The sequence below is a fragment of the Dermacentor silvarum genome, chromosome 6, assembly GCF_013339745.2.
Source record: "Dermacentor silvarum isolate Dsil-2018 chromosome 6, BIME_Dsil_1.4, whole genome shotgun sequence".
NCBI classification, from domain to species: domain Eukaryota; kingdom Metazoa; phylum Arthropoda; class Arachnida; order Ixodida; family Ixodidae; genus Dermacentor; species Dermacentor silvarum.
In genome coordinates, this window is record NC_051159.1 from 72,559,280 (window position 1) to 72,575,349 (window position 16,070).

General features: G+C 45.9%; 1 protein-coding gene across 1 annotated transcript in view; it reads left to right on the plus strand.

Annotated features, from left to right (window-relative positions):
• The window catches only part of LOC119455574 (roundabout homolog 1-like), a 229,029-nt gene that overhangs the window by 191,298 nt on the left and 21,661 nt on the right, over positions 1-16,070 (plus strand). Inside the window, exons 11-12 of the mRNA XM_037716974.2 lie at positions 9,711-9,936; positions 13,213-13,328. Of these exons, the coding sequence (XP_037572902.2) occupies positions 9,711-9,936; positions 13,213-13,328 (342 nt within the window). The remainder of the gene's footprint in view (positions 1-9,710; positions 9,937-13,212; positions 13,329-16,070) is intronic.

Sequence of the window (16,070 nt, forward strand, 5' to 3'; positions counted from 1 at the left end):
CACTGACCATTTCTTTTAACTGGGTTCATTCCAAAAATTCTTGGAATAGTCAGTTGGAATTAAACTTTCACTTTTGCATTTTCTTAATCTTTTTAAACTGTAATATTGGATTACTCAAGTTAGTGCATGTACCTTTACTAAAGCCGAAGGCCTTTGTTATGGTGTCTAGTCGGGAATAACCACGGGGAAACGGCGTTCAACTGAAAAATGCCCATGATCCGCGGTCCACTCATAACGAAAAACAAACGACAAAGCTCAAATGTCATCCGCGAGGGGCTGGAAAAATATGTTAAACATTTTCACAAGTTTTCCACTGGTACATAAAAAGGAGGGAAACTCAAAAAGAAAAGAATTTAAAACGGCGTAATTTTGGAGAGTTTTCAAGCAGGCGCGGATCCAGGGGGGATGTCCGGATGTCCTGACCCCCCCCTCAGATTTCTGCATCGCCCCCCCCCCCCCCTGCTGACACGGGGACGGCCCTGTCGCAAAAAAATATGGCCACCAGCATTTTTCAAAAGTATTTTTCGCGAATACCAGTGGTAGCAGCCATGTAGAAGTAAAGCTAGCTCGCTCACAAGCTTAGTTATATTCCGTAGGGGTGTGGTGTCGCGAAGTTGCCGTAGTTATTGTTTCTCATGAACACCTTGGACCTCCTGGCGCCGGCCGTGCCTTACTCGTCCCGTCGGTGGCGTCGAATGAACGAGGGGACGTCCCTTTTGCCAAGCACGCCGATGTCCGCGCGAGCGCCTTCGCGCCTGATCAACTTAGTTCCCCATTGGGGTGTCATCGGTTGCCTCATTTGCTGTCATCGGTTCCGCGACCAACCTGCTTAATGAAAGAGATCTCTCGCTGAAGTGTTCATATATATATATATATAACAACTAACAGCCTAACTAAGAACTACGCATAGACAACTTTTTTTTTTAACTGTAGCACTCATTGTGATCACAGTTACACGTTGACAATATCCAGTACGAGCACAGTACCGTTCGTACGCTACAAGTTTTTCATTGTAACTTCGCAGTTTTATTGTCGTACATTAAGCATAGGAGGCTCAAGCCCACCGGATCCTTTTATCTGAGTGGGCGTTCTCGCGGAGCGGGGCGAAGCCTCGAGCATGGGCTGCGAAATGGGGGAGCGTGACGTCAGCGGCCAACGCCAGCGCGCGGGCCTAGGATGGCGTCGCGTGGTTAGAGAAATGGGAGCAGATGCGCGCCTTGTGTAAAAGGATGACGTCGCGTGGGAAACAAAACATGAAGACGCTGGCTCGCGCTCACGGCTACTACGCTACATCGTTCTTCTTGTAGGTGGCGTCGTGAGTCTTCACACGCGGTGATTCGCATATCGTAAACAACTAGCGTAGTGGTTGCCGCGTTGAAACGAAGGTGTCTCAGCCGAACACAAAGAATCTTCTTAAGGAAATCAAGGTGTCCCAACAGAACTCCAAAGCCGGACCCGTGCTTACGCATTTATAACGAACCTGCGACAGACCATCCCAAATTTTATTTTAAGAAACAATACAGGCTGATATACCGGGTGTTCAAAATTAAGCTTTATGGTTTTCTTAAAATTAGGCACTGGGAGGCACGTGAAGACCACCTGCGCAAATAAGTTGTGTGGCCAGGGGGACACAAAGTGAGATAATTATCGCTGTCAGCAACCAAATTAACTAAAATTGAATAATTAACTTTTTATTGACTGCAGTAAGTGTGTATGTTTGTATTCAAAAGTTAGAGGCAGTCGTGTTTCTGCACAGTTTCACTTGGAAGAATTCGTCTAGCATGTCTATGCTCCGATATATCCAACTCCAAATTTTAATTGTCGTTCGCATGATTACGCATGCAAGAGAGTGAGGATCAGCGCAAAGCTCCTCCCTGATGTGACGCGGCTGTTGGGTGCAGCGTTTAGTCTGACAACGCGGCGGAGGCATTGGCAAAGATAATAACTGCCCCCCTTCCCCTCACGGCTGGCGAAAAAAAAAAATCGAAGAACCCGTAACCGCTGTCGTAACACGCGACCGCGCAGCCTGTAAAGATGGCGGCAGCTGCCATGCCGAGATAATGGCGCGAGCGGAGAAGCCGGAGGCCAGTGCGCGTGCGTAATGGTGACTAGACGACCGGGCATGGTCCTTGTTTGGGCTACGCAAATAAAGTGACTGCTGATTTACAAGTATTGTAAGCTTTATTGAAATCAAAAGCAACAACTGCACCATCAACAGCAGAAACCTTTTTAGCTATGCTAACGAATATTTCATACTGCCGCTTTAACTTTGGTGTTGTCATGCACAAATCTCATGACAACACTTCACCTATCAAGATTGTAATGCCCTAAAAATGTCCAAAATGCCTCCCTTCCACAGCAACGCAAAGCATAAACCGCTCTCGCGTCGAGTCGATAACTCTGCGCAGTGCAATTGAAATTTGGAGTCGGATATCTCGGAGCACGAACACGCTAGAATAATTCTTCCGACTGATACTGTGTAGAAACACGACAGCCTCTAGGTTTTCAATACTGTGAGCGCATTTTGCGCATATCGTCGTCGTCATCTGTACAAACGACTCATCATCTTGTGTGAGCGCTATTTGTGCATATCGTCGTCGTCATCTGTACATACGACACATCATCTTTTGTCTCGTGCGGTGCTTCGTCTCTGACTCGGGCGACTGCTCGGAAATAAAGGCATCGCATCGGTCAACGTCTCACAAGTGGTGGAGGTGCTGGGTAGGTGAAGGAGAGCGACCAGAGGAGGTTGTGTACGGTCCGGGAACGGAGGAATCTGGTCCAGGTGTCCTGTCTCGCTCAAAGTTGTCGTAGCCGCGCCTGTCACCTGGGTGACGCCCGGGAACGTAGTAATCCAACCTAGGTGCGCTGTCTCGCTCAAAGGTAGCATAGCCCCGTCGTTCATCCTGCTGACGCCGACGGCAGTAGCGAGAAATGTGGCCGCGAATACCGCAGTAGAAACAAACCGGGCGCGACGACCGCCACGGAGAGTAGTACGGCTGCGCCGGTATGTGTCGTCAGTGTTTCGCCTGCCACATCTTCCGCGTATTGTACGCCCGCAGAAGGCCACACTGGTGCTATTAAGGCCACCTTGAGTGCAGATCTCAATCCGGCCCAGACCAATGCACTCCTCACCATTTTAATGAAGCATGAAGCTTGTTTTGACGTTTCTTCGCGAGGCCTGGGTCAGACCACTGTAACTACTCATCGAATTGAAACAGACGGCGCTCGCATCATTCGCCGTCGCCCGTACCGTGTGTCACCTTCGGAGCGAAAAGTTATAGAAGAACAAGTGAACGACATGCTGACACGCAACATTATAAGGCCTTCAGCAAGCCCTTGGTCTTCTCCTGTTGTGCTTGTTAAAAAAAAAGGATGGTTCTGTGCGCTTTTGCATCGATTATAGGGCGCTCAACAAAATTACCCGTAAGGATGTTTATCCAATGCCTCGTATTGACGATGCTTTGGATACCTTACAAGGTGCCGAGTATTTCTCGAGCCTCGACTTGCGCTCCGGATATTGGCAGATTCCCATGCATGAGCCAGATAAAGAAAAGACTGCGTTTGCTACACCTGATGGCCTTTTTGAATTTAACGTGATGCCTTTTGGATTGTGCAATGCACCAGCTACGTTTGAACGTATGATAGATACAGTACTCCGTGGCTTAAAATGGAAGACCTGCCTTTGTTACTTGGACGACATTGTCATCTTTTCGTCGAGTTTCTCCCAGCACCTACAACGTCTAGACCAAGTTCTCGCGTGTCTAGCAAAAGCTGGTCTCCAACTCAATACTAAAAAGTGTCGCTTTGCAAGCCGAAGCATTAAAGTATTGGGCCACGTCGTCAGTAAGCATGGCATCCAGCCTGATCCCGATAAAATCGCTGCAGTACTGCAATTTCCGCCACCAACCGCTCTTAAAGAACTCCGCAGCTTTCTAGGACTGGCGTCCTACTTCCGCCGCTTTGTCCGTGACTTCGCCACCATCGCCGCTCCTCTACACAAACTTCTGACTTCGAGCGCGTCCTTTGTGTGGTCGAACGACTGTGAAGCCGCCTTCCAGACCCTCAAACGAGTTCTCACGTCAGGGCCCGTGCTCCGTCATTTCGATGCAACGGCCCCGACTATTCTACACACTGATGCCAGTGGGCATGGAATTGGCGCTGTCCTGCTGCAGCGGAATCAGAAGTCCGAAGAGCAAGTCGTGGCTTATGCAAGTCGTGCTCTTTCTCCTGCTGAGCGCAACTACACGATTACAGAACAGGAATGCCTCGCCATCGTGTGGTCAATACAAAAATTTCGTCCCTATCTCTACGGCCACCATTTCACAGTTGTGACCGACCATCATGCTCTCTGTTGGTTGTCGTCCCTGAAAAACTTGTCTGGACGCCTCGGCCGTTGGGTACTGCGCTTACAGGAATATGACTTCACTGTCACGTATAAGTCCGGCAAACAACATCAAGATGCCGACGCTTTGTCGCGCTGCCCGCTGTCCCCAAACGCCCATGCTTCACCTTCGGTATGCACGTCACCATCTAGCCACACGTCTCAGCGCACGCCCAGTAGCCCGGGACAGTCAGTTGCCTCAGTTGACTTTCTCCCGTCTACTGACCTCGTCTCACTCCAACGTACTGACCCATACTGCCGTACGCTGATCGACCGACTTACTGGCTTGGCACGACCCCCCAACAGTCGCTTAAGACGACAACTTTCGCGTTTTAAGCTTCAAGGTGGAGCGTTATTTCGATCAATCTACCATCCTTCCGGTAACCGGTGGGTGCCAGTAATACCTCGCTCACTTCGACTCCAAGTATTGGAAGCATTTCGCGACGACGCGACGGCTGGCCACTTGGGCTTTCATAAGACCTACGACCGCATCAAAACGCGTTGTTTCTGGCCGGGCCTTTCCACCTCAGTCGACAAATACGTTGGCTCCTGCGCATCATGCCAACACAGAAAACGCTCGACATCCCTTCCAGCCGGTCCTCTGCAGCCTCTACCATGCCCGTACACCCCCTTCGAAATTGTGGGCATAGACTTGTATAGACCCCTCCCACTCACGCCCGCTGGTCACCGCTGGATCGTTACCGCAGTGGATCATCTAACGCGCTACGCTGAGACAGCGGCTCTTCGCTCTGGTACTGCCTCCGAAGTCGCCGAGTTTTTCGTGCACGGAATCGTTTTGCGCCACGGCGCACCTCGTGTCCTCCTGAGTGACCGTGGCAAGACGTTCCTATCGCATGTCCTCCGTGAAGTCCTTCAGGCCTCGGACACCATCCATAAGACCACATCATCGTACCATCCGCAAACAAATGGTCTTACGGAGCGTTTTCATCGAACTTTGTCTGACATGATGTCAATGTATGTTCGACCCGATCACACCAACTGGAACACCATCCCACCTTTTGTGACGTTTGCGTATAATACTGCCGTCCAACGTACAACCAATTACAGTCCCTTCTTCCTGGTGTACGGTCGTGCGCCGTCTTTCGTCTTGGACACTACACTCCTTTCAGCACCTGCTGCTCCATCCGCGTCTCTTCCTGAGGAATTTGCCGCTCGCCTCTCCCGGTGCCGTGAACTTGCCCGCGCCAACACCGCTATACCATTCAGGACAAAAGGAAAATTCGCTATGATGCGACGCGTCGCGTTGCTTCGTTCCGCCCAGGCGACGAAGTTCTTTTGTGGAGACCTGTTCGCGCACCGGGGCTCTGTGAAAAATTTCTCCACAGATATCTCGGCCCCTACACCGTTTTGCAACGAACTTCGGCCGTTAACTACAGCGTCACTCCTGTCAGCTCAGCTACTGACCGCCGCCGCCGCACTACGGAAATCGTTCACGTATCTCGCCTGAAACCCTACATTCGCCGTACCTACCCTTTCTAGTTTGCGGTCTTGCTGACCGCTTTCCTGAAGGGGGGAAGTTAGTGTGAGCGCATTTTGCGCATATCGTCGTCGTCATCTCCACAAACGACTCATCATCTTGTGTGAGCGCTATTTGTGCAAATCGTCGTCGTCATCTGTACATACGACTCATCATCATCTTTTGTCTCGTGCGGTGCTTCGTCTCTGACTCGGGCGACTGCTCGGAAATAAAGGCATCGCATTGGTCAACGTCTCACAATACAAACATACCCACTTACTGCAGTCGACAAAAATAATTGTTCAATTTTAGTTAATTGGGCTGCTCACAGCGATAATTATCATCTCACTTTGTGCCCCCCTGGCCACATAACTTATTTGCACAGGTGATCTTCGCGTGCCTCCCAGTGCCTAATTTTAAGAAAACCATAAAGCTTAGTTTTGAACAACCTGCATGATCAGGCACAGCCGCCAAGCACATGGCTGTATTGGGTAACGTCCTTTTCCTATAAGCACGGAAAAACCGTACCTGGCTTCGCTACAGGTCTTCTTCCTCTTTCTGGGGTTTTACGTGCCAAAACCAGTTCTGATTATGAGACACGCCGTAGTGGAGGGCACCGGATTAATTTTGACCACCTGGGGTTCTTTAACGCGCACTACAACGCAAGCACACGGGCGTTTTTGCATTTCGCCTACATAGAAATGCGGCCGCCGCGGCCAGGATGCGATCGCGCGATCTCGTGCTCAGCAGCGCAATGCCTGAACTGACTGAGCCACCACGGCGGGCTAGATGGCGCGAGGTAACACTCGTTTTCATGATGACAGTGGCGGCCGGGGAATAAAAACAGCGCGAACTTCTTGGCAATAAATACAAAAAAAGAAGAAAAAAAAAGTGATTTGCCCTCTCAAGCCTTGTAGGCTACAGGTGCTGCTCTAGCCGTATAAAACGCGGGTTTATCGTGAGCAGAAACGGTGAATTTCGGTAAATGATAAAGGCTACTATCATCATCATCATCATCATCATCATCATCATCATCATCGACAGAAGCTGACCCCCCCCCTCATAAAAAACCTGGATCCGCCCCTGAGCGTATCCACTTGCTGCCAGAGTTTTGACGGTCGTTGTCTGCAGTCATTCAGTGTGATCTATTCATGTTTGTTTGTGCGCGCTCACACCACGCTTGTTCATTCAGTTAGTAATAGTCGGGCCACATTTTCCAACGCACGCTACACATGCAATGCTGCCTGGATCGGCAGTGCAGCACTACAGGTGTGTCCCTTCGCACGCGCTGCCCACGGGAAGCGCTTCTCATCAACATCACCGTTTCACACGCGCCTTCTCGTGGTCATCGAGTCTCTCTTCATGTCGGTCTACTTACGCCGCAGCACACCTGCTTACTTAAGCAGCTCATGTTTACTACAATTCATATTGCTACCAAAGCCGCTCACCTTACTTCGTATGACATTGCTGTGTTGCTATCGCATTCATTGCTTCGCCCTTAGGGCGAAACTGTGACATTTTTTAATTTAGTCAGTAAGCGAATGTTTACAAGTTTACACGGCCGATAAAACTACTATCCTTACTTCCTATAGCTGTCTACTAATGGGCTATCGCAATGGATGCTTCGCCTTTCGGGCGAAACTACGACATCTTTTTTTTTAATTTTTAAACACAGCAAAGTTACACAGGTGAATTATGTCATGTGTCGGTGTTTTTCAGTGCATGTCATTGCTTTTTACTTGTTGTAGATGGCGCATGAGACCATGTGCCTGATAGAAGCGACTCTTTCTCGTTGAAAAGGGCTGATTCTTTAACAAAAACAACTAAGAAAGCAACTCCTATGAATGTTCGTGCGTGAAGAAATATATTGCGAAGACCGGGGCCTGTAAGCAGAACATGCCTTGGTGATTGAATTTATAGGTAACAGACACGGTCTATAGGTGGTCATTATTCAGTTTTCCTGAATTGCAATTTTGGAGAACTCTTTTAGAGCTCAAACATGTCAACACTAGTCCGGTGAGAATAAGAGATGGATGGAATGATCAGCCCACACCCAACCGTCAGTCATTCATTTCTGCTAGGTTACACAAATTATGTAACATAGGCTAATAATACAGCTAGGTCAGTCGCAGTCGTTTAAGCACTTTCACCTCCGTACTAATTAGGAGCTCATATGTATCACGGAAGCAGAAAAAAGAGAACGATAGAAGGCCACTCACAGGAATGCTGAGGTCCAAAACAGCGGCAGATGTCCCGACGACGACGGCACGATGACGATCATGACTACGCCATGGCCACAACCGCGACATCTCGCACGTCAAGTATCCGGGATTGTGTCGTGGGTGGGGACAAGTAGTTTCCTTTTCTGGCGACTCCTCGTATCAAGAAACCATTATGACGACGACGGTGATGATGATGATGAATGAATGACCCGGCAGATATCATGGTCAGATCATTATATGTGCGATAGACGTCGCAAAAGTGAAAAAGCTACAATAAGGTATTTTTAACAGCTAACACAGCAAAAAGAAAAAAAAATGGAAAGAAAAAGTACTTCAACCCCGGAAGGGATTGACGTCCTTTCTTCAACGCCAACGGTTCAACATCGGTAAGAGTGGGTACCGCTCGTTACACAGTTACAAAGGGAGTAGCACCGCTTCCTGGCATAGTACGATTCATCGCACGTTATCTACACACACCCACGTCAATTCACACGCAGTCTTATGCCCACTGTATGGTCAAGTATCAAGAATACACTCTAAAAAAAAGTTTACACCCTTTGGGTTGTATCTTATCCGCAAACAATATTCGTCATATGCCTTGCTTGCGTTTGCTTTCTTGAAAACTCTGCGCTCGCTACTTTCCTGCCGAGAATGCTGTGTCACGCTGATAACGCGCACGCCTTTCGCGACTAGGAAGTACCGGGCTTGCAGCGTTAAAGAAAGTAAATGCGGACAAGACACGACCCAAAGGGTGTAAACTTTTTTAGGGTGTAAGTGAATGGGCGCATTCTTGAACCTGTGCACCGATGATGGATGACGGCGACTTACACCGACAGCCCATGAATGTTCGATACTGAAGGTTTTGTGACGGTCCACATAGTAAGCGAGTGACCATAGCGATAATACGTACGTTTTTGCTGCAAGCTATTGCAACGTACAGAATGTCTACGCTTCAAGCCTTGTGTGCAGCAAGATGAAATCTATCGCAACTGACCCCACCCGCGAGCGATCAGGCAGATAAACAATCCGATATAGTGACCACACCAAGGAACCTTATTGAGTCATAAAGATGACAAACCGCTGCTTCAAAGTGTTAACCAAATAAATTGCAAAGTGCGAAACACACTGATCCTGATTGAATTCATAAAGAGAAAGTTTCGAAAGCTTGAAATACATTTCTAGCTCCCCTTTTAGTACGAGCACCGTATACGCTGCTCGTGCCGTTTGGACAAAGCGTAATGAGCTCCGAAAGCGCTTACATGTCATCTAAAGTCTGTGGCCAAAGCTTCGTGTTGTCTACCCAGTCACCGTCCATGATATCCGCCAAAACAGAGGTTTTCTGAGCCGCACCGGCGTCATGCACATCAACAGAGGCAGTTGAGGCAAGCAATGGATGCGTCACCACCTGATAAAACATGGTGGCGCTCACGGGATTGCCATGAAAAGGGTCTATATATAGTTTGTCAAAAATCCGATGGTTCGACATTTGCGCTAACATTTCCAATTTCATCAAAGTATACCAATCAATCAATCAACCTAAGCAATTTATAGTACAGCCCATTCTACATCTTCTTTATTATTATTAATATTAACAACGTTGACTCCACTTTTCTGTCATGTCACGCAGGTTCAAGGCAGCAAGGACTATGTGGAGGGCTTTTACGTTCGGTTCCGGGACACGAGTGGCGTCTCGCAGAAGTACAACATGGTGACCGTGCTGAACAGTGGAGCCCTCACCTATGTACTGAACGACCTTAGGAAGTTCACAAAGTACGAATTCTTTCTTGTGCCTTTCTACAGAAGTGTGGAAGGCCCACCCAGCAATTCTAGAAGTGTTCAAACGCTTGAAGATGGTAAGAGCACATGTTCTGAAATTATCTGTTCCAATAAATACACTTTTTTTTCCTGTTGAGAAACCAATCCATGTTAAAGTATTGGCATGTAAAACCTCGCTATAACCAAGTTGGAGGGGCAGCCGCACTTACTTCGTTATATCCGTTACTGCATTTCAAAAAGTGTCCGCGCCATCGGCAGTTGTCCGACATTGGCAGCCAGGGAAGGCGGGGATGTGCTGCCAGTAATCACTGGATAATGCGATGTAAAATATTACTGCGCATCGCTGAATGGCCGCGAAAAAATTGTTCCCTGCCGAACCTTCGTCAACGATATGACTGCTTTCTCTATAGTGAGGCTGTCAACGCTAATCTGTCTTTGCCATCGCCGTACGCGCTCAAGTGGTGAAGTAACTGGTCTTACAGTTTTTCGTGAGCGTGATGGAGTAGCGCTGCAAGTTTCCGATGTCGTAAAACGCCTCGTCGCTGCACGTACAAAAGCAAATCCTTACGCTGGCGTCAAGTGACGGGTGTTATACTGCATCATAGCCGCTAGCGCAGCGCTCCAACGGCACACTTAAATAAACGCTTATAAATCGAGCGATAGCAGAGAACATCAGCTGCTGTACAAATTCGTAACGATACTTTTCATTTTTCCATTCTTATCAATCGTCGCGCCCATTTCTAGACGCCGCTATAACGGCATGGCGCGGCTTTGTCCGAGCCAATGACGAAGGGCAAAAAGACTGATAGCGCTGATTCAGAAGAGTTACAAGCAGTGGCGCGCGCCGCCAGATTTCGGCCCTATTACAGCAAAATGATCAGCATTAACTCTTCCTTCTGAAGTTAAAAGAACAAGAAAAGGAAATATTTGTTATATTAATTCATTTAAAGTAAGTTATTGCTTTGTTAAACGAGACTTTGGACGCATGGAAACTTCAAGGGGAATAACGATTACTTCGTTTTACATCCATCGGTTCGTTATAACCATGGTTTACTATGACGAGGTTTTACAGTATTCCTTTTGTTCAAAATTCGATCTGTTGCTGGCTGCCACCGCAATGTAGGGTTAGTGGTGTAGGCCCATTGCGATCGCGGCAAAGACAGATAGGGAAACAAATTAAGACGTTTTATTTTCGTATTCCGATAAAGAATGTAAGCGTCGTAATGGCGGTGCGTACAGGCGCAAGACTGAAAAAAAAAAAAGGGGGGGGGGGGGGGGGGCGCTTGAAATCGCCTGAGGAATCAAATGCGATGACTGCCGCAATGAATTGCCGAAATGATACTTTCGCTACTCGCACATTCAGGGATTCCGGCAAGTTGAGTTTTGACAACTCAACCTTTCTCTCTCTCTCTCGTTTTTCTTTTTTTTTTTACATTTGCTGTATTCGTTATGACTACGTTCACACAAAATTATATATTATAGGCCTACGTATGTCTCAAATTTTTCAGAACTGTAACATATAGTCTTGTTTTAGATATCATATTACCGCATTTTTTCCTCCCCCCCTTTGCGTTTTTAAGCGAAACTTTATAGGCTCACAAGTGGGTGGTGGTGGTGGTGGTGGCGCCGGCGGTGTCACGCTGAAAAGTGGGCCGATCTTGGTGATAGTGCAGAAAGGGTCCAAGAGAGAGGGAGATTGTGGTTGTGAAGAGGAAGAGGCGCTATTTTCTGCAGCCCTTTAGGGAGCACGGCTCAGCGCCTTGGGGAAGGGGCAGGGGATGTAAAGAAGAAAGAAAAGATTAATGGCACAAACCAGGGACAAAAAAGAGAGAGAGAAGGAAAGAAATAGAGAAAGAAAGATGGAGAGAGAGAAAGAGAAAGAAAAAAGAGAGCGAAAGAAAAAAGAGTGAAAAAAAGAAAGCCGAAAGTCAGAGAGAAAGAGAGAGAAAGGAAGGAAGAGATATAGAAAGAGAGATAGAGAGAAAGAAAATCACCACGAAGGTCAGATACACACACGACAAGCTTCGCTTACCCCCATTTTCTCGACAGAGAGAGGGCTGGTGATTTTTTGAAGTTAGCTTCACTGCATTGTAACGCTTAATGTGGCGAAGCTGCCTTGCACTTCCATTCATTAATCTTTGCTTTAATATACAGGGTGCTTCGAGGGGCCAGTCGAGCTCCCAGTCGCGTGGCAATTTTGCGTGTATTCGCGGGCTTCTTTCACGCTCGGAAAAACACTTTTATGTCGCACGTATCGAGCAAAAAAATCTGTATCGGAAGTTTTCCATGTTGCACTACAATTTTCTCATTAACACTTATATCTAATTATTATATGTGAGAATTAAGTTTATTAATTAATTAAGACTAATTATGTAATTAGGCGGAATGCAAAAAATATTCTGAGTATCTCCAAGCGATGGAAAACAACATTACCTTGGTTCTGTCCAGCTACGTTGAATTTTAATATTTTTAAATCTTGGTGCATGATGCTTGGGACATCCTGTATACATATATCATGTTTTTCAGCAAACAATATCAAAATTTCTTAAAGGTTGCCTGCGGCAGATAGCACAATTCTAGTTCATGAGCTGGTCTACTCGAAGAGGCGGACGTTACTTGCAAAAAAATTGAAATGCATAGTCGATTAATTAACGAAAATGCACCAATTAAGTTTTTAACTAATTATCAAGGCCCATATTGCAATTCACAAGTTCTAGCCGTGGAGTTCGCAAGGTGAATCCACTTGGAACAAATTCTCAAGATGACACCAGTTTCGAGATATTAATTCCCGAACTTTGTGCAGAAATACATTGGCATTCCAGTTACTTTTGGGCTTCAATGCATAAAACATTTTGTTAAGAAAGTAACTGGAACGCCAATGCATTTCTCCGCAAAGTTCGGGAATTATTCTTTCGAAACTGATGTCATCCTGAGAATTCGTTCCAACTGGATCCGCCTTGCGAACTCCATGGCTAGAATTTGTAAATAGCACTATGGGCCATAAGGTAATTAGTTAAAAACGTAATTAGTGAATTTTCGTTAATTATTCGATTATGTATTTCAATTTTTTGTGCATGCCTGCCTCTTCGAGTAGACCAGCTCATGAACTAGAATTCTGCTATCTGCCACAGGCAACCTTTACAAATTTTTGAAAGTGTTCACTGAAACACCCTGTATATAAGCAGACGCTGCTGCACTTGGCAATAAGATGGAGAGCAAAATATGTACTACAGTTTTAAATTCATGTGTATTGGAAATGACAAACGAAAACAACGCGATGCATTCACCGAAGTTATTAAAACTTAAATTACCCATGAACAAAGGTGTTAATATCAGAAAAACTATATCCGCAGTGCCAACAGCCCCACCCAACAGTGTGGAGGTCCATGTTCGCAACAGCACAACTGCAACTATATTCTGGTCTCCTCCACCTCCTCAGCATCGCAATGGAAGACTCAGAGGATACAATGTAAGTAATGGCATTAGCTGATTTGTACACAAACACTGATGCTCATTAGCACACTTTCATCTCGGCCAGCAAGTTCTTGCACTAGTTTCATGATTGCAATATTATGGCCAGTGATACAATCTGCGCCTTGTACAAAATCATCACCATCATCATCATCATCAGCCTATATTTTATGTCCACTGCAGGACGAAGGCCTCTCCCTGCGATCTCCAATTACCCCTGTCTTGCGCTAGCGTATTCCAACTTGCGCCTGCAAATTTCCTAACTTCATCATCCCATCTGGTTTTCTGCCGACCTCGACTGCGCTTCCCTTCTCTTGGTATCCATTCTGTAACCCTAATGGTCCACCGGTTATCCATCCTACGCATTACATGGCCTGCCCAGCTCCATTTCTTCCGCTTAATGTCAACTAGAATATCGGCTATCCCCGTTTGTTCTCTGATCCACACCGCTCTCTTCCTGTCTCTTAACGTTAGTCCTAAGATTTTTCGTTCCATCGCTCTTTGTGCGGTCCTTAACTTGTTCTCGAGCTTCTTTGTTAACCTCCAAGTTTCTGCCCCATATGTTAGCACCGGTAGAATGCAATGATTGTACACTTTTCTTTTCAACGACAGTGGTAAGCTCCCAGTCAGGATTTGGTAATGCCTGCCGTATGCACTCCAACCCAATTTTATTCTTCTGTAAATTTCTTTCTCATGATCAGGGTCCCCTGTGAGTAATTGACCTAGATAAACGTACTCCTTTACAGATTCTAGAGGCTGACTGGCTATCCTGAATCCTTTTTCTCTTGCCAGGCTATTGAACATTATCTTTGTCTTCTGCATATTCATCTTCAACCCAATTCTTACACTTTCTCGATTAAGGTCCTCAATCATTTGTTGTAATTGGCATGGAGTGGTGCCTGACACCGGCAAAAAAAAAAAAAATACATATTGCCGAGAGCTAGTGGGGCTATACTAGTGCAGGTACAACCAAACTAGGCAGGCCCACTAAGCTTCATCAAAGCCACTCCCTCACCAGAACAGGAATTGGCCTCCCTGGTGCAGTATTCGGCCACTACCTCCCTAATGACTCCGAATGACTTGTACAAAATAGACAGTTACTATTAAATGCGAAGCATTTCTTGGCAAACATTTGCGACTTTGATAGTATCTATCTCTCTATCTATCTATCTATCTATCTATCTATCTATCTATCTATCTATCTATCTATCTAGCCGCCTATGTCTTTGTGCTCTCATGGTCGTTTCGTTAACTTGGTATGTACCAAAACTGGCATACTATGACAAGAGTATATGACAAACATAAATTATATGTTATGACATGAATTTCATGACATGTGTGTCATGTATATCATGAAACAGCCGCCTACGTCTTGGTGCTCTCATGGTCGTTTCATTAACTTGGTAGGTACCAAAATTGACATAGACTAACAGGAGCGTATGAGGAACATAAGTGATAGGTCATGACATAAATATCATGACACGTGTGTCATGATATTTATGTCATGATATGTCATGAATATCATGATGATATGTCATGAATATCATGATATATTCATATCATGATATTCATGATATGAATATCATGACACGTGTGTCATGTAGGTCATGACAATGACCCAGCAAAAAAAGATTAACACTCAAAAGCCACTGAAATAGGTTCTGACGTGGGTACTAAGGCAAGGAATCACTAAAGGATGATGGTAGAATTTATAGTCATGACCATGACTGAGCTAAAATGACAATGACAGCGAAAAACAATTAACCCTCAAAAACCACTGACATGGGTTTGGACGTGGGTACTAAGTGAAGGAAACACTAAAGGATGGTGGTAGAAGTCATCACCATGACTGACTCAGCGAAAGAAGATTAACAGACAAAAACCACTGAATTGGGTTCGGGCGTGGATACTAATTCAATGAAACACTAAAGGATGGTGGTAGAAGTCATAGTCATGAGCATGATTCAGCAAAAACGTCAATGACTCAGCGAAGAAAGATTAACGCTCAAAAGCCACTGAAATGAGTTCTGACGTGGGTACTAAGTGAAGGAAAAGACTAAAGGTTGATGGTTGAAGTCATAGTCATGAGCATGACTAAGGCTTGCGCCTTAAGGTCTCTTAGGTGTAGCTAAAGGGACTCCTGAGGACTCATGACATGAATGTCATGACATACGTGTCATGTAGGTCATGAAAGAGCCGCCTACGTCTTGGTGCTCTCACGGTCGTTTCGTTAACTTGGTAGGCTCCCCGCACACTGCTTCGCATAACACCAATTTCCACAGGGCGTGGGATCTGCCGGCTTTTTTCAGCTACATTTTAGGTAATAATAATAAAAATAAGAAGAAGAAAGAAAATAATTTCAGTCAATGTAACTAACTGGTTGGACTGGTTATTAGCCAATAACTAATCAGCAGCTGTGTTTGTAACAGAAAAGCTATAATGGCCACTTTATTCCGGTATCTTAACTCTATCCAAATATTTTTACTGGATGATAATGATAACAATAACCAGAACCACAGAAAGAATGTAATAACAACTGCAGTACTCCTGAACAATCATAGGTGCTGCAGTGGAACGATATGAACGTACATTACCTGATGCTTGGCACACATGCTTTATGGTATTCTGCAAGAAAAAAAAATTAGTTGGTTATGACAGATGTTATAAATGAAGACCGTAGAGTAATGCTGACTATCCAAGAATTTTTACCTTGATGCTTGCAGCAGGTGTAGTAACATCA